This window comes from Trichophyton rubrum (assembly GCF_000151425.1).
Source record: "Trichophyton rubrum CBS 118892 genomic scaffold supercont2.4, whole genome shotgun sequence".
Classification (NCBI taxonomy): Eukaryota; Fungi; Ascomycota; class Eurotiomycetes; order Onygenales; family Arthrodermataceae; genus Trichophyton; species Trichophyton rubrum.
In genome coordinates this window covers 541,888-559,117 of record NW_003456425.1, presented here as the reverse complement: position 1 = coordinate 559,117, position 17,230 = coordinate 541,888, and the positions used below count along the sequence as shown (strand labels likewise).

Below are 17,230 nucleotides of genomic sequence, written 5' to 3'. Positions count from 1 at the left end.
AATTTGCCAACTAAAACGCTATTTATATTTGTGTTTTTTATTCAATGCTCTTTACATGTACCCAAAAATCTGACACCCCGCAAATTCCAAACATATCAACTGTCTTCCAGGGGTCTTTGTCTCGACTAACAACGTCAAAATCGAATTCTCGTAGTAGCTGCTCATCCACACTGTTAGCAATATGGCTATGCCTGCTGAACAATTTCGGCACTCACCTCAAACACGGCTTTCGCTATTTCCGTCTGAGCGATCACCTTTCCCATACATTGGTATTTTCCGTGGTTGAAAATAAGTTCGTTTACACGAACCATATTTGCAAGCTTCGCGTCTTCAGCTTCAAACCAGCGCTCTGGGCGGAAATTATCGGCGTCATGACCGTAAGTTTCTTCACAATGGAACATGCTATACACCGATCGTCCAATATATGCACCTCCAGGCAGGAATATAGTCTTGCCGGCCACAGTGACAATGTCTCCCCCAGCAGGGATGTCGCGAGGGAAAAGGCCAATTACAGGCGGTAGCATTCGTTGTGACTCGCGAATCACGGCTTGCAGGTATGGAAGTTGCTTGGCCTGGGCAAAGCTGATAGGCCCCTCGCCTATCCGGGGCGCCTTACCTGTAGCAACTGCCTCATTAATCTCGCACCGGAGTTTGGTAAGAACGCCCTGATTTGCTAAGGTGTGTAGAATCACTGAGCAGATAGAGTAGGCAGGTCCGAAGGACCCGATGACTAGAGTGTCGAGAACCTCGGACCGCAGGGCATCACCTTTTACACCATGCCGAATAAATGAGTCGAGCATATCCTCTGGTTTTTCGTGAGGATTTGCCTCGCGCTCTTTTATAAGTTTGGTGGAGACTGCAAGTAGTTTTCCATACCCAGTCTCTTCAACGGCTACAGGAGTTAGAGCTGGGCCGATGAGTGACGACTGAGAAATTTTCGCAAGCCCGAAGGCAACCAGAATGTTGGCGGTTAGGAACCCCTCTTTTATGGATTTGATGTAGTCATTTGTATCAGTGTCCTTTTGGACCATCTCAAAGGACTTGCCAAAAGTAATGGTAGCGATAACGTCTTGGGTAAAATACTGAACCTTTGCTGCGATGTCCACTGGCACCATCTTCAAGTTGGAGGACAAGTATTTTGACCTAATAAGAAGAAGTAATTCTTCAAGACGCTCATTGATACATATTTCATAGGAACATTCTGTTCCGTAGAACTAATCATGACAGTCAGTTAGTTTACTTAGAAGACTCAATAGTTACAAGTTTCGGAAAATGATAAACATAAGAATGAATTATTTACCCCAGGGCCTAGTAGTTTCCTTCTCCGATCATGTTCGGCAGTATCTGTTAGTGAGAAAAGATGATCATGCTGGTAGTCGACACGCATGGCTCTGAAGAACCAGTCGGAGCGAGTATAGCCTGGCTTGGTAGTAACGTGCATCCATACTTCAGGCGAGGATGTAACGATGAGGTTGGGTGCGATTTTGGCGAGTGGTCCTGAGGGAGAACAAGACAACCCATTAGCTAGAGCTGCCTGAAGACGATACGTGTGCCCAGCAGCAGCCCGGCGAGGCGAAAAGGACGATGCTAACCATATTCTTCAATAACATGTTGATACCATTGGGCTGGTGTATAGCGTAAGATAGCTCTCCGATGCAGCCAGCCAGAGAAGTGGGCCAACGGCGGACCGGGTATATGGCGCAGTTTTATATACGCGTGGAGCTTGGTAAAAAGGTGGTGGGCAGCTACTAGGGAGAGGAAAAGGACAACAACTCCTGCCGCCGAAGTTGGTATTAGAAGAGACATAGCGGGGAAGAAACAGCTATCAAGCTATGTTTATCACGTAGATGTTACCCAAAAAAAAAAAAAAAAAAAAAAAAGGGTCTAGTTACTGCCTACCTAAGGCACCGAGGTAGTTAACTATGGCCTGCTTATCAATCAGCAGCTGAGCAGTGCCTGATATAACGGCAGACGAGAAGTTAGATATATTGGACGCCGTCATACTCCGTATATCACCCAGCGATATCAAATGGGCTGTCAGATGGATTAGCTAGTCGATCCACACGTTGAACGGAGGCGCAGCTCTAGAACTGCAGATCCTCTTCCTGGCCACGTCTTGTGTCTCGCCAAACCCCAATCGCCAGCAGCACGCTCAATGATACTGTCAAACTCTGACTCAGTACGAGAGTATATGTTGAGGCTTGCAATCATGTGTAGATCGAGCATGTCAAGCAGACGAGCACCCTCCCCAACGGTTCTCGGAAGATCTACGAAATCGTGGATCAATAGCTTCGACTTAGCTGGGTCCATGACTTTCGCAATTTCTTGGATCATCTTGACGCACTTTCTGTGAAAAGAAGCAAATACCGGATCAGGAATTGACACCAAAGATAGTGCCGAAACGGTTAAAAATGGGGAACAACTTACTCGTCATTGTTGTCCATCAAGACGTGGCTCAACAAGTAGATATCAGCTCCCTTTCGAGGCTGCTGGGCGTAGTAATCATGCGCCTCCCACGTAATCCGGCCGACTATTTCCTCCCCATAACTTTCCTTGACCATATTTTCAGCATTGGATATGACGCTGACGTGGTCCTGCACAATGGCAACGAGCTGAGGATGCGACTTCACCAAGCGGATCACATTCTGGCCATTGCCACCCCCGATATCAATAATCGTCGATCCATCGGGGAGATCGTCAAACGGGTAGATCAACTCAATCGGCATGTCCAACGGCCCATCATAGTGGCCGGCCATTGCTCGGGAGAAGCGGCGGCCGCGTTCGGTATCAACGGAGTGATAGTATTCGTAAAGGGGCAGTTTGGCTATTTAGTTGCTCGTGTTAGCGTCTATGCTTCCCTTCCCCTCGCTTTTTTTTCCCCCTTTTATTTGCCTTCTTATTTTGCTTTTTCTTTTGGTCCTTAGTTATGAATCGCCTCACTCACTTTGAAATGCCACCCCGAAGGCAGCTTCCGTAGGGTCATCTGATGTTTTAAACCGTTCTGGCGAGCGGTGCGAGCGAGATAGGCGCCACAGAGCAAGCCGTCGTCGACTCTTAAATCTAGTCAGACTCAAAAGCTACAGCCGGAGATCAACCTTCCCAGCGGTTGAGGACTTACAGGTAATGAACAAGGCTGCCAAAATTGGTATCGAGCAACTGCAGAGAATGCTGGTTATGGTGATAATACCCGGCGCTGCACTCAGTAAATATGAACCTGTTAAGGCATAGTCTCATGATTCTCTCTGTTGTCTTGTTAGTAAATTGTTCGTGAACGCCTAGAAGGGACGATAAATTTCCTCACTGATCAGAGCAGGTGATGCGTTGGTACAGGTGGCAAGATAAGACAAGGTTACGCCTTTCCCACCCGGTTTAATTAGCGTTGGAATACCCATCTCGATGGCGGCTGAAAGTGCAACGCTATCACAGTACGACCAGGCGGCTTGCACCATCCAGTCTTTAGGCTCTGAGACGAGCGCCTGGAGCTTTCTGCATTCTCGGGCTACTGCTTCGGCCTGATTCAGTAACATCTGACCTTGTTGGGAGGTAAAGTCACTAGAACGGCCGTTGCAAGCCCGCTGCATATCTGCATACTTGCGAACTTGCTCCGCTATGCCATCTGACATAGTAAGAAGCATATCAGCATCTGGCAGGTATAACGTCGACATGGCTAGGGTGTATTTTCGCCAGCACAGTTGTAGTGGATGATAGGCAGGTTTCCAAATACTCAGACAGACCTTTGTTGACACAGTATAAGAAGAAAGATGCCATAAATAAGCAAATCTGGGTATAGCTGGGTATTCGTAAAGTTTACACAACTAGTCAAATGGCCAGATCTCAAAATATAGATAGTTCTGCACCACAAGCCTGTATCTCGGCCCGAGTCTACGTGAAAGGGCGGTGTACCAGATGTGGCAGATTCGAAATATGCCGTGAAAATCTGTGCCTAAGGAGACGTTGGAGATCCGAGGTCAAGCCAAGGAGTAGGAGTTACAACTGCTTTAAACAGTCCGAACCCCCTGAGCCCCCTATCCACACAGTTGAAACTGCAATACAATATCCAGATCGGCTATAATCATTTTCCCAAACCACCATTAGGAGTCGAATTCACAATGACAGTTATCACGAAACCTACCATAACTGCAGAGGCGTTGTTTGACCAGATATCTGAGGCATACGAGGATGCGTATGGCGGCAACGAGGGGCTCCGTACGGCATTTGCCAGGTTAAATGATTATCACGAAGCAGGCTCATCAGTCCTCGATATCGGTTGCGGCCCTGGAGGGCCTGCATCTCGTTTGATCAAAGCCGGCTTCCAAGTTACTGGCATTGACATCTCGCAAAAGATGGTCGACTTCTGCCAAAAAAGCTTCCCCGGAACCTTTCACAAGGCTGACATGACAAAATACGAACCATCTCAGCAATTTGACGCTATCGTTTCACTCTTCAACTTGTTCCAAGCGTCATATACAACGACATACTCTATGGTATTCAAAATGGCATCCTGGCTCCGTCCTGGCGGTACACTTATTCTGGGAACAATCGCGGCAGAGGACTATATCCAGGATAAAGCGGCTTTAAGCACTGCTCGGAAACACCAATACATTGAGAACTACGACGCCAACTTCATGGGACGAGTCATCCCTGTCACGTTCCTCACTATGAGCATGTGGCTGAACGTTGTACAGCAGGCCGGCCTCTTCATCCAAGTTGTTGACCGATGTGACTTCGAGATCAAAGGTTTCGAGCACAAAGAGAACCATTTGTTTATCACCGCGAGGAAGATGAAACTGGAACCGCTGTTTGGACCATACCCCTTGCCTACCTTCCGAAGACGTCCACATCTTCTGAGCGAGGGAGCATGGAAGCCATTTGCGGAGCGACTTACACGTCATGAATTTGACGCTGTTCTCAAGGCTGTCGAGTCAAATAAAGAGGTCCTTGATATTGGCAGTGGCCATGGCGGTGAGTCAATAGATACTTCCACCTCACTAAGAATGTAGTAGTATCAATAGAGACTGATCTGCTTGCTCCAGAATTACCTGTAGCAATAGCCAAACAGCTAGGTAAAGCCTACGCCATCGAGCCAAATGGGGACAGAAACGAGGTCCTTACCAACAACAGTGCACAGTCAAGTGTCAAAATCCGGCAGGGAACAGCTGAAAAGCTGCCCTTCGAGGATAATAAGTTCGACGCCGCCGTAGCTCTCTGGATCCTGCACTATGTGGATGACCTGGAGCAGTCACTCACTGAAATGACCCGCGTGGTAGATGCCACAGCTCCCAACGCTCGCATTGTAATCGTCCAGGGAGCGCCAGACAACGAAGTAGTCAACCTCATTAATAAGGCTTGCGCCCCTATAGCACAGCAGGGAATGCTGGCCGAGGAGTCTTCCATCGACCACCAGGGCTTCCTGCTCGCCACGGCAGCCAGGGTCTTTGCCACGCATGGCTTCGGTAATATTTCTGTTGCACGGGTCGATGCACACTGCAATTTCCCGGAAGAAGACCTCTCTGTCCGTTGCACCAAAGCGGCGGACGTCCTGACGGATTTCTGGTATAAGGATCACCCTAGGAACAGTGAAATGAAGGAGGCATTCCAGCCCGTCCTGAAGGAACATTTTGCGAACAGGCCACTGGAGGTGGGTGACCAGGCAGTCATCTTAATCGCGAAGCCGACAGTCCGCCAGTAGATAGATCGAAGGCTGTCAGGGATAGTTAAGCAATAACTATCCTGAGAAGTCCCTGTTTCTCTCGCATTCATGCAGTTGACCAAATATAATTAAAGATAAATGTAAATATGATAGCTATATCTATTAGCAGATGCAAGTCTGCCTGCATAATCAAGATATCTGATGGCTGATAATCAATGGTCGCTTGACGATGAGGTTGACGTTGCAAGTCGGATGTTGTTTTCTGTCGGTGAAAACCTCAGGTTGTAACTAAGCGCTGCTGACTAACAGGAGATAATGACTAATATTTCAATGCTGACTAAGGTATTTCGAGCTCGCTGCGTAAAGGAGGCACGACGAACCACACAGCGCAGGCCGAGCAAAAGGAGCCTTGGGGCGGCGGTCTTTGCGAAGTCGTGCAAGAGTTTACTGTTTCTTTTAGCCCGGCCATGCTGCGGGCCCAAGAGCTCTCCCTTTATTCCGAGAAACTATGACCGTGAGTGCACATGAGATGAGGTGGTCTCGTCCCCCTTGTCTCCGGATACTGACCATATGATTTCTATAGCAAATTCAGCTTACGGAGAAGGCCCAGCGCTATATAAACTTACTGACCACGGCGCGATGCAATCAAAATTGGCACGAAATACCTGGCTTGGTCCGGAAGATTGTCAAACACGCCCCTGGCCGGAAGTGTGTGTTCTCCCCCTCTCGATGCCGTCGAGCTCACAGGGATAATATTCGGAATGCTAATATATGGTGATATGTTACAGGTTTGGTCCAAACTGCTCAGGTTGAAGCCCAGATAGTAGAATACTGCAGGAAACGAACGTCCCTAGGCAGTGCTTCCAACGAGCAGGCTGCCAATTCCCTACGAGAGTGCATACCGGACCTCCAGTCCGTTCAAGCGGATGGGCAGAATACTCCTGAAGACACCTTCCAGGCGCAGATATGCTTAGCATGGCTATTCTGGGAGCTCTCTGACCCAGAGGAGGCGACGGCAAGCCTACCGCAGGAATTCGAGAGAACCGTACGATCTTTGACTACGGGTGAGCAGTCATTGTCTCCATGGACACAAGTGTGCATTGTACAAGGAGGCTATTTGAAAGGTGAATATTCCGACATGGATAGCGACAGGCCTCTTTCACACTACTAATTGTAATGTATAGGCGCTGCAGAGGAGCTGTCTTCAGGGAAAGAACACGCATTGCAGACTTTCAAATCAACCTTTTCGTGGGCGGCCACCCCTGCATCTTCTGATACCACAAATCCTCAGCTTTTGTTCTGGTCCGAACAGTATCTGGCCAGGGCCTCAATGCTGGCCTACGAGTTGTTTATATCCAAAGCGCCAAATTACGACGAGGCAAACTTAGAATTCGGGCTACGATCTCTTCGTATTTGGGCGTCCCATCCTGATATAAAAGGCAGTGACCCTGCGGTGGTTGCAGATATCACGCTAACAAATTCAAGTTCAAAGACCTCATTGTGGCGAGCATACTATGACATCCTTTCTATTGTTTTACAAAATGACCTCCAATACCCACCCATGTCGAATGCACCAAAACGTGTTCAGCTCTCAACAGAGTTTCGAAGGATAGAGGCAACTTGCGAAAACGTTCTCCTCAGGCACTCCAAGTTCCCGAAGGCTAATGTTTCTAACCAAGAGGTTGAGCTATGGGTCAAGCAAGTTATCCACAACTGGGAAGTATTCTGTAGTGCTGAATGGTGCGATGATGATTTTGGAGAGGGAGGGCAAGGTGCCATCTCCCGCAATGTTTTGGATGTAAGTCCTTCTCTTTGCATGGAATATACGAAGAAAACAATAATTGACGATATTGTAGATACTATATCGCGCTGCAACCAAGACGTTTCACTCCACGTTAATCCTCAGAGAACTTTTTCATGTACATGCAGCCCTGGCCGAGTTTGACCTAGCTATTCATGCCCTGGATACGTATATTCATCTTGTGAAAGACGCGAAGGAGAGATCGCAACACTCCAGCCACATCAGGGAGGTCGAAGATCCGGCAGTTTTCATCCATACCCTAGCCGAGGGATTGATTATGTTATGCTGCTTTGGGTCGCGAAGAGACGCAGAGAAAGTTAAACAGTTTACTGACCTGTTAGATGAAGCACTGAGTGAACGAATACAAACAAATGGTCATGCTCCAGTTCAATCTAGCGCCCAACCCGGTGGCACCGGCATTCCTACTCAATGGGTCTCGTTTGCTTATAGGGCTATTGGTATTGGCCTCGCTACATGGGCAAGATGGACTCCTATCAGCGAGTCCAGAGCCGAGCTTCAAGCCAATGCCATTTGTGCCTTGGAAAAGGCTCTGGCAGCCGAGGCTGAACAGGAACCCAATCCTGCTACTGTATTTGCTCTCGCTATGTTACGTGCAGAAACAAGAGATCTTGACGGTGCCATTGAACTTGTTCGTACGTCACTTAGCTCGTCCAATGTCGAAGATGACGCAGAGCAGGCGGACTCTCGCTCCATCATAAACTACGGGGAGAGAGATATTGTTCCACTATGGCACTTACTTGCACTCTTACTTAGCTCAAAGGAGGATTTTAAAACAGCAGTTAATGCCTGTGATGTTGTATTTGAAATGGTATCGACAGAAAAACTGCTCCATAAGCAAAGTTCTGTCCGACCCCTTCGAGACTCAACTGGAAAGGAGGAGGCCTCCGGCGGTTTCGCAGGCGATGGACAACATTCGAGGTTTCCGGATATAGAAACACGCGAGCGGGAGAGCATGGTTGAGCTACGCATGACCCAACTTGCACTCATGGATGTCATTCGTGGCCCCGAGGCTGCTCTGAATTATAGCGACGAACTAATAAGTCTATTTGGCCGGCTTTTTGCTGGTGTTGGGCTAGTTGATATCGAGGGTAAAGTCAGCTCAAACCGTCTAACTCCTCCCAAAAGCGCGTCTGGGACTGTTAGAACTGGCCGAGCTAGCATCTTTGGCTGGAAAAAGACCCAGCGGCCTCCGGTAGACCAAGCGGGTCTGCTCGACGGTGATACCGGTATAGCACCTGGAGCAGCGTCAGGAATGACTGACAAAGAAGCTGCCACTATTGCACCCGCACCTGCTATCCAAGTTACAAATAATGATGAACAAGGGTCCAGTCCACAGCATCGCGGTCGGTCTCGTCAGGGTTCTCTTCTAAGAAAAGAAAATAAATTCACCCAGAAGCTTCATCGCTTGGAAGGAAGCCTAACCAATACAGCCCCTGAAAAGAAGCTGGCTTCAAATGAACAGAGCGACTCTGCAAGGCAAGCCCTACCGCCTATATACCATAATATGAAACACACGGAAGAACCCGCTCCTGCCGGTCATCCACACCAGCCGCCAATACAGGACGTTAGGATGCCTACAGCTCGCCAATCCGGCCCCCTGAATAAAGCATTAACCAGGTTCCCAAGAATCCAGGAGCAAAAGCATTCCCTCAGCTTGCTTGTTAAGATATGGCTGTTCATCTCCGACCTTTACCGCAAGGCCTTACTGCTTGAAGACGCTATGGAAGCTTGCAACGAGGCATCAACGCATGCCAGTCGTATTGAAGGACTTGTTGCAGCTCAGGAGTCATCTACTCGGGCCTTTGCTGATGAAGGATGGGGTGGCACAAAGTCCCCAGACGAAATATGGGGCGATATCTACGCTGAACGCGGTTACATCACCCAGGCGCAATCGAAGCCATATGAGGCCATCAAACATTTCGAGGAAGCACTTATGCATTATCCAGACCATCCACGTGCAACGGTTGGTCTGGCTACTCTCCTACTTGACATTCATGACCAGACACTGCCCGCAGAAGAGTCCTCGCCGCCCCCATTGCCCGATATTTCAAACATATCTCTCCATTCACCATCCCGCCAACAGGAAACAAATGCTCCAAACGGAATTAGTGCAAACGTCGAAGCTACAACTACATCACCTGACGACACGCCTGAGTCTCTTAACCGTCTTGCTGCGAGAGATAGGGCTTATGGGCTACTTTCTACACTTACTAAACTCGGCACTGCTTGGGACAACTCAGAAGCATGGTTTGCTTTGTCCAGAGCGTACGAGCAAGGAGGCCAGATTGAAAAGGCAAAGGAAGTGTTATGGTGGTGTATCGACCTTGAGAACGGCCGGCCGGTTCGGCATTGGTGGAATGTCGGTTCCGGTGGCTATGTTCTTTAAAATTATTCTCAATTTTCTACGCATGAGCCCTATGTCGCTGCGTTTTGGTTACAAAAAATATAAATTATAATCTATGCTCCTTGCCAATAAAGAAAACCTTGCATACTCTCCCTATCCGAATGAAGCGTAAAGATGGTCTTGAACAAAATCAGGTTATCCGGTGGTTCATCTTATATACATATTTGCGCAAACAAGGCCTTAGCAGCAAGTCTAACCGGCATTTTATAGAAAACAGATAGGGATCCTACTGCCAAGGAAGTCCGACGTGCTCTCTCCATTACCGGGGAACAGCAACTGGTTCCCAGGCGGAGTATTTCGGTTTTACACTGTATATTCGAAAATATTAGTCTTAATGTTCTATGAGCAGTCAAGGACGTCGAGGGGGGAACTAACGTCGAGTATGGCTTGTATGCGGCCCGAGTAAGGGTCATGTTGGGTCTGTGCTCGGGGGTTTCCCATTTTCGTACCCCAGCTTGCATGATGGCATCCTGAGTGGGTGGCTTGTCAACCATATAGGAGATCCAAGCATGCCTATGTAGTAAAGTCAGAGGCTTCCACGCGAATACATAGGGGCAGCGAGCTTACCAGCCGGGGTCGATATGCGAAGCATCATGGTCATGGTCTTTATAATCAACCCAACGAGTTCGGACTTCATCGCATGTCAACATCACTATTTTTTTTTTTTTTTTTTTAATTCTAGAGTTATATATGACGTACGAGGCAATTCTTCGTTGTTCTCAAAATATTTGTTTCCGTATCGGTCGATGGCTACGAGGGTACCGGCTTTGGTATCACCTGCATTCGACTCCGTTAGCAATTGGTCTCAAAACTTCCTAGGTCCATGAACGTACCAATATACTATAGCATGAAGCAGATGTAACTTAGCATCTGCATCTCCGCAGCATATATTCGTTTGTAATTGCCGCCGCCGGTGATTAACTTACGTGCATCTGGTGACCATAGTCCTGCAGAAACGGATTAGCCACGAACAGAGTATTGCTTTCAGGTAAGGTCTACCTTGATCCCGATCTTCCACAAGTTCCGCAATGTCCTGGTGATGGTCGACATGGTGACAGCGGACGGTGTTGTTACCCTAAAGTTGGTCTTCTGTCGTGGGAGGTCGAAGTTGTTCACGGCTTTCCGCTTGGTTTGTTCGGATTGCCGCGAGGTTCCGAAAGTGGTTTAGCGCCGATTCAGCTGATCCGATAAGATAAAAAAAAATACCTAATAACATGACAATAAGAGATCTGACTGGTAGCATTCGACACTTGGGCCTTTACCATATTGTTTCTGAAATGAAATTTAGAGCCGAGAGACGATGATGAAACGTACGGGAGGCCGCGCCCTCCTCAATTGCTGCCGGGGCTACTCCACACGTACCGCCAACTATATCTCCCCCGTCCGCAAGTTCTCATCTACTTCGAGTCCAGCTGCGGGCTATAACGGCGCCTCTTCACCATTGGGCAGTCTCACAGTGGAATTAGACCGAATTGCGCCCAAATTCGAAATACAAGCGTCCAATATTCAGATTTTGAACTCTCCTGCTGCGTTCTATGATACTTTGAAGGTACGGGTCAATTTACATACTCTCAAGGATGGCTGGCTAACGACTATCAGGATAAAATACGTAACGCGAAACGAAGGGTATACCTCTCAACCTTGTATATTGGGAAGACAGAACATGAGCTTCTTTCGGTCATTAATGAGAGCCTTCGCCGGAATCCAGACTTAAAGATCTCCATTCTTACGGATGCACTGCGTGGATCTCGTGAATCCCCAAACCCGTCTTGTGCTTCTCTATTAGCTTCCTTGGTGGAGGAACATGGACCAGAAAGGGTAGAAATAAGAATGTTTCATACTCCTAATCTCGTTGGAATGAAAAAGAAATACGTACCAAAGAGAATAAACGAAGGATGGGGGCTTCAACACATGAAACTTTACGGAGTAGACGACGAAATAATTCTCTCTGGGTATTGCGCTTTACATTTATCTTTATACGGGTGCATTTTACTGATCCATTTTTCTTTAACAGGGCTAACCTTTCCAATGACTATTTTACAAACCGGCTCGATCGATATCACGTTTTCCAGTCAAAAGAACTAGCTGAATACTATTCCCAGATCCACCATGCTATTTGCAGGTTCAGTTTTCAGGTTCTGCCAGATCCAAAGAGCAAACAAGGCTATGTTATGAACTGGCCAGTTACAAATGCGGGGCCATCGCCTTTAGATGATCCCGAAGATTTCATATCCGCGGCGTCTATATCGCTTTCGAAACTAATACAACCACCAACAGCCCAGGGAGTTTTAACATCCATGGCTGACAACCAGACATATGTATACCCTGTGGCTCAGTTTACGCCAATACTAAAACCAGATCAGTCAACGGAGTTTCCGGCTGTTACAAGCATCCTAAGTACCTTAGCTAGCAGCCCGATGTTGAAGAATTCCCGCTGGCTTTTCACTGCGGGCTACTTCAACATGCACCCGGTTCTCTCATCACTTCTGATTTCAAGCACTACTCCATCGCCTGATTCTCCAAGCAGCCAAGGAACAGTTCTCACGGCATCCCCGTGGGCGAATGGATTTTATGGTTCCCCAGGCGTCTCTGGAATGTTACCAGCAGCATATACCCACTTGTCTGCTAGGTTCCTAGATCGGGTTGCGGAATCACAAAGAACTAATTCTATTGAATTGAAGGAATGGCGTAAGGGAACTGTGAATGAGCCTGGTGGATGGACATATCATGCCAAGGGATTATGGGTGACACTCCCGAATGAGAAGTATCCAAGTCTCACGTTTGTTGGAAGCAGCAATTATACCAAACGAAGCTACGGGCTTGATTTAGAGGTGGGCGCTGTCATAGTGACTACAGACAACAGTTTGAAAGAGAGATTAGGCCAGGAAACGGAGTGGCTGCAAGCGGATTCTAAACCCATCTCAAGAGAAGATCTAAGGAAAGTTGAGCGACGAGTCAGTTGGAATGTTCGTCTTGCTATGTGGATCGTAGAGCGAGTTGGCGGAGCTCTGTGAAAAATATACCCACAATCTGTACAACATGTAATATAATAGAAGCATATATCGATAAACTACTTAGTGAGTGTCAGAATTCGTCGTTATTTAAGTGTAGATACTAGCACTCAAATATCGCACATATTATCCTCTATTCCCCTTAAGTTAAACTAGGCCAGGTACTTTTTGATTCAAAACCAACGCTGAACTCCAGTATGAGAAAACCCACAATCGTAAATAGCTTCAAATGGGTATCTGCATCAGACTTTCCCAAAGGCATTTGTGGAAAGCTTGGGAGGCCCGAGACCTTGCCTGACTTCATCCAACATCCTCATTCCAATAACTTCATTCCCATTCTTTCCTCTTCGGCCCTGGGCTCCCTTGCGCTTAGCATGGACCCGTCGATCATCCCATTTATCTAAGAACCCATCCATGACGTCGTTAAAATCAGACCGAAGAGTGGTATTTCTATCATTGGCAACAAGGCTCGGGGCTTGCGAGAGTTTGGAGAATCTAGAAAAGCGTGATACGCCACTTGCAACGGACATATCATCCGCCATGCTGGAGCCTTCATATTCCTCCCCTTCATCCAAAGCATATAGGGCTTCCATTCTCTCGAAACGGTCATCCAAAAGTCTGTGACCTTCGGTCCTAGCAAGCGAAGAGGATGTCATTGAGTAGGCAGAAGGGTTTGTTTTTGCACCCTTGCGCTTCTTTTTCCTGACCGGGGTCCCCCCGAGAGTAAATAGTGTTGATGCCGTAGTACGGAGCTCTGATGCGCTATCGTCAACTTTGGCTGCGACTTTATTTGCTTTCATGTCTTTCTTATATTTTGCAAAATCTTTGAGCCAGTCTCCTTCATGTTCCTCCACATCAGGTATCTGGTCATCATTGGGCGGCTGAGACGATGTAACAGAGTTTCCCTTGTCGTCTGATGCTGTGGGAAGTTGGCTATCGGTAGAGGTATCGTGTTGAACTGGTGCCTTTTCTGTCGCATCAGACTCCCAGCCCTCGTCATGGTCTTCAATGTATGTATCTCTCCACTCGTCAGGGTCCACCTCTGCGTCATGCCCACCAGCAACAAGGTTATCAAATATATCCTCATCGCACTCTTCGTCAACGTAGGCATCATCCTCCAGTGCCTCTAAGGCCTCTCTTAATCGCGGATCCATATCTGGCTGGAAACCCGCAATCGCATCCGGCACATCCTGTTGGTCCTGGTAAGTGGCCTTGCGTATATATGATGAAGCAGTTGACAAGATATCATCATTAGCATCGCCATAGGTAAAGCTCTCTGCTCCATCCCCATCTAGCGAGATTTCTTTCAGCGCATCCTCGAGTTTCATGCCCTTCTTTTCTTTACCCTTTGTCCTCGCCTCCACGAAGTGGGCGTCTCCAACTCCCTCCCCTAGTCCACGCAAATGTTGCATGTAATCATACTTGGTATCATCATAGAAGATGCCATAGTTTGCCGCCTCTCCTTCATTTTTGCGAGTCGCCGATTTGAATTCCTCGTCAAGCTCCCTCAAAGTCCGTGTTTCTCTCTTTGACGACGACTTGATACTAGAAGCTGGCCCAGGACGTCCTACTACATGCAAAATCCGGTCTTCTGCCTCTGGGTCATGTATCAGGGGGTCATTTTGCGATCTGTGGAAGAGTTGATATTTGGTTGCGGATTTTTTGTCACTAAGGGAATATAGCGGTTAGCACTTAGAATTCTCCCAAAGAAATGTCACATCAGTTTATCCGAAATGACATACATCCACTGTTTAGTTGGAGGCATTGTAACGTTTTCTTATGGGAAAAATGGTCCTTTCTATGAATGGTTACAAGGGAGGGAGGTCGATGTTCGTCATTTTTGAGAAATGGCGGGCCACAGACAAAATATTTTTAAAGATAAGGTCACATGAGATAAGCGATAAGCGATAAGCTTTCTTCCCTGAAAAGGGGACGGTTTTATTTATAACACACTCACTGCACATAAATACCTATTACGATGAAGATATGAAAGTGCTTTTCACTTTTTACGAGTTCATAGACCTGAAAAATGACATGATACCTTTCTAAATGCATGGGACCGTGGCATGAGAACATACACTCGTAACAAAATCACTCTTCTTCCGCCAGGAAACTGTTTCCTTTTTTCTTTGTTTTGACCTTTCTATTCGCCTTGAAATGCTTCTTCCCTGGGCCTCGGACCTCTGAAACATCTATATTTTTCTCCAATGCAATAAGAGCCCTTTGCTTGCGGCCAGTAACTGCTTTCTGCTTTCCCACTTCCGAATACTTATAGTTGAATGGCATCGTTAGATGACCCGCCGACCCAGCGCCGCCAGGACCGAAGAATCCCTTGTCAAGCTTCTTCGACCGTGCGCTCTGGGCAGGTATAGAGCTGTTTCCAGAAACATGGGACGGGGTCATGTCGGAATCCAAATCAATATCATCACTTATCCCATCTAACGAATCGCCGCGAATTGCGGCTGCGTGTTCCTTGAGCAAAGCCTCCTTCCGCCGAGCAGGGAGATGAGCCATATCGTATAATCCCTCGTTAAATTCTAATTCATAGTCCGAGCGCTCCTTTGGATCTGTGAATGGAGGATCCTTGGGTGGTGGATGACAGAATAGCAACTTTCCATTGACATAATCCTTCAACACGTATCTTGCCGCACGGGATTCGTCTGGCTGTCCTAGACCAGTTGTAGCAAACCCACGGGCACGGGCATATGCGCGAAGGATTTCAGATGCAGTAGGGACTCCTGTACCTCCCTCTTCGATGCTGCGGATGGGTATCTTCATTCCATAAACTGCCTCAAGGAAGTGGAGCGGGATTCTTTGGGCGACGAGCCCTGCTGGACCGGTATATTCACGTAGCTGATCAATCGGGAGGACGCCATTGACGACAAGATCCGCTTTTGTTGTTGCAAAATTAGGGAAAACAAGACCGGGACAATCGCAAAGGACAATCTTTGGTGTTAGGTAGAGAGTCTGGAAGTGTTTTGTTTTTCCAGGAGTTGCAGAGACGGAGACCTTCTTTGATCCGAGAAGGGCATTAATAGTGCTGGATTTACCAACATTAGGATACCCAACAAGACCAATAGTAGTGACGTCTTTGCCTTTCTCATCATTAGGGTCGCGCGGAGGGGCCGCAGACATAAAGAGTGCCTCCAGTTCATCTACCGTGATTATTTCAGTTCTTTTTGACTCGGATTCTTGTGGAAGTGGTAAACCGCCACCATCATCGTCTTCTTCCTCCTCGTTCTCCTCTTCAACAGCCTCTTCGGCCGCTTCCGAGTCATCCTCTGAATCATGAATATGGGCGTTGCTTGCTTGCTCAGCAAGTGCTGTATCAACATCATCGTCATCATCATCGCTTCCGCTTCCTTCCCCGTTCGCTTCATTCAGCTCCTTAGCTAGGGCAGCAGAGAAGAACTTGTAAGATATGTTGTGTTCCTCGAAATAATCTGCCCAGGCCTCCCGTTGTTTTAACGTCATCATATCCGCCTTATTCACTAACAGCAAATTCCTCTTTGCCGGGTTCACTTCTTTGACATATTTTTCCAAATCCTCGGACCGGAAGAGAAGCGGGTTTCTGGCGTCCACAATCTGTACGACAAGGTCTGACCGTTCGATAACTCTCCAAAGCTGTCTCCAAACTTCCAAATTTCGCTCGAAAGGCGTCATCAATATATCCTGCACCTCCTGGAGTTCGGCAAGCCCTCTTCTCCAATCAAGGAAGCTCTCTCGTTCCATCGCATCTAGTTCGTTGCGAGTTGTTCGTTCATTCCACTTGGGACGTCGAGGAACAGTCAAGCGGGAGCGGTTCTTCTGGTGTTTCCGGATGGCGTTTCTCTCATCCGCAGCGGAAAGGAGGTAAGGGTTCTTCTGGTCCTGGTGTATAATCTTGACGTTATTCAACTTCTCAGCTGTGAAGTCGGTTCCCGCGAGTTCGGCTGTGCTTAGAAACTCGTCGAGAGCCGCCTGCTCGGTAATACTGCGCATTTTGACCCATGATGCCTCTTCAGTCGGGTTTGTGATGTAGGTCTCGCCATCGGTGCCCTTCCGCTGAATAGCTGCAACATTGTGAGATACTTTCTTTCGGTCTGAACGCTTTCCTTTGCCGAATCTATCATTCATCAAACTGTTCCCCAACCCCACGGAGTTCTTCGACTTGGCCAACACCATGGTTGCCTAATGTAAAAATTAACAGGTCTATACTCCAAGTGGATAAAACAGAATATAATCTGGATTCTGTCGATAATCCCGGTGAATAGATGGCGGGGCAAAGATATAAAGAGATGGAATTTGATGGCAGGAAAAAATATAAGCGATAGATTGCTTATGAATCCGACGGGACCTTATCA

General features: G+C 47.6%; 9 protein-coding genes across 10 annotated transcripts; 3 read left to right on the top strand and 6 right to left on the bottom strand.

Annotated features, from left to right (window-relative positions):
* Window positions 1-37: 37 nt before the first annotated feature.
* Window positions 38-1,387, bottom strand: TERG_04068 (uncharacterized protein; the record flags this gene model as incomplete). Its single annotated transcript, XM_003234968.2, has 3 exons — window positions 38-157; window positions 216-1,214; window positions 1,301-1,387. The coding sequence occupies 3 exons, from the start codon at window positions 1,385-1,387 to the stop codon at window positions 38-40; spliced, it is 1,206 nt and encodes a 401-aa protein (XP_003235016.2).
* Window positions 1,388-1,875: 488 nt separating this feature from the next.
* Window positions 1,876-3,010, bottom strand: TERG_12097 (uncharacterized protein). Its single transcript, XM_047751107.1, has one exon. The coding sequence runs from the start codon at window positions 2,754-2,756 to the stop codon at window positions 2,424-2,426; it is 333 nt and encodes a 110-aa protein (XP_047606166.1). The 5' UTR covers window positions 2,757-3,010; the 3' UTR covers window positions 1,876-2,423.
* Window positions 3,011-3,275: 265 nt separating this feature from the next.
* Window positions 3,276-3,665, bottom strand: TERG_12096 (uncharacterized protein; the record flags this gene model as incomplete). Its single annotated transcript, XM_003234967.2, has 1 exon — window positions 3,276-3,665. One exon carries the CDS (start codon window positions 3,663-3,665, stop codon window positions 3,276-3,278), a length of 390 nt encoding a protein of 129 aa, XP_003235015.2.
* Window positions 3,666-4,109: 444 nt separating this feature from the next.
* TERG_04066 (uncharacterized protein) lies at window positions 4,110-5,689 on the top strand (the record flags this gene model as incomplete). The annotated part of the gene is made up of 2 exons (XM_003234966.1): window positions 4,110-4,962; window positions 5,034-5,689. 2 exons carry the CDS (start codon window positions 4,110-4,112, stop codon window positions 5,687-5,689), a joined length of 1,509 nt encoding a protein of 502 aa, XP_003235014.1.
* Window positions 5,690-6,087: 398 nt separating this feature from the next.
* On the top strand, window positions 6,088-9,910 carry TERG_04065 (uncharacterized protein). Of its 2 annotated transcripts, none has more exons than XM_047749707.1 (3): window positions 6,088-6,164; window positions 6,234-6,360; window positions 6,439-9,910. In XM_047749707.1, exon 3 carries the CDS (start codon window positions 7,729-7,731, stop codon window positions 9,856-9,858), a length of 2,130 nt encoding a protein of 709 aa, XP_047606165.1. In that variant the 5' UTR covers window positions 6,088-6,164; window positions 6,234-6,360; window positions 6,439-7,728; the 3' UTR covers window positions 9,859-9,910. The 2 variants fall into 2 exon arrangements, with proteins under 2 accessions (XP_047606165.1, XP_047604173.1); XM_047748196.1 differs by having other exon boundaries at window positions 6,234-7,448; window positions 7,507-9,910.
* Window positions 9,911-10,135: 225 nt separating this feature from the next.
* On the bottom strand, window positions 10,136-10,926 carry TERG_04064 (uncharacterized protein; the record flags this gene model as incomplete). Its single annotated transcript, XM_003234964.1, has 7 exons — window positions 10,136-10,184; window positions 10,252-10,389; window positions 10,444-10,507; window positions 10,576-10,653; window positions 10,710-10,716; window positions 10,803-10,823; window positions 10,876-10,926. The coding sequence occupies 7 exons, from the start codon at window positions 10,924-10,926 to the stop codon at window positions 10,136-10,138; spliced, it is 408 nt and encodes a 135-aa protein (XP_003235012.1).
* A 780-nt stretch (window positions 10,927-11,706) lies between these two features.
* On the top strand, window positions 11,707-12,890 carry TERG_04063 (uncharacterized protein; the record flags this gene model as incomplete). The annotated part of the gene is made up of 2 exons (XM_003234963.2): window positions 11,707-11,828; window positions 11,891-12,890. The coding sequence occupies 2 exons, from the start codon at window positions 11,707-11,709 to the stop codon at window positions 12,888-12,890; spliced, it is 1,122 nt and encodes a 373-aa protein (XP_003235011.2).
* A 239-nt stretch (window positions 12,891-13,129) lies between these two features.
* Window positions 13,130-14,299, bottom strand: TERG_04062 (uncharacterized protein; the record flags this gene model as incomplete). Its single annotated transcript, XM_003234962.2, has 1 exon — window positions 13,130-14,299. The coding sequence occupies one exon, from the start codon at window positions 14,297-14,299 to the stop codon at window positions 13,130-13,132; it is 1,170 nt and encodes a 389-aa protein (XP_003235010.2).
* A 679-nt stretch (window positions 14,300-14,978) lies between these two features.
* On the bottom strand, window positions 14,979-17,137 carry TERG_04061 (uncharacterized protein; the record flags this gene model as incomplete). The annotated part of the gene is made up of 1 exon (XM_003234961.2): window positions 14,979-17,137. Exon 1 carries the CDS (start codon window positions 17,049-17,051, stop codon window positions 14,979-14,981), a length of 2,073 nt encoding a protein of 690 aa, XP_003235009.1. The 5' UTR covers window positions 17,052-17,137.
* Between the last annotated feature and the right edge of the window lie 93 nt (window positions 17,138-17,230).

Bases quoted from the DNA above. Each gene is read 5' to 3' on its own strand.
- TERG_04065 (XM_047748196.1), top strand. From the start codon at position 6,981: ATGCTGGCCTACGAGTTGTTTATATCCAAAGCGCCAAATTACGACGAG. The intron at 7,449-7,506 runs GTAAGTCCTTCT...ACGATATTGTAG, and splicing joins TCTCCCGCAATGTTTTGGAT to ATACTATATCGCGCTGCAAC.
- TERG_12097 (XM_047751107.1), bottom strand. From the start codon at position 2,756: ATGGCCGGCCACTATGATGGGCCGTTGGACATGCCGATTGAGTTGATC.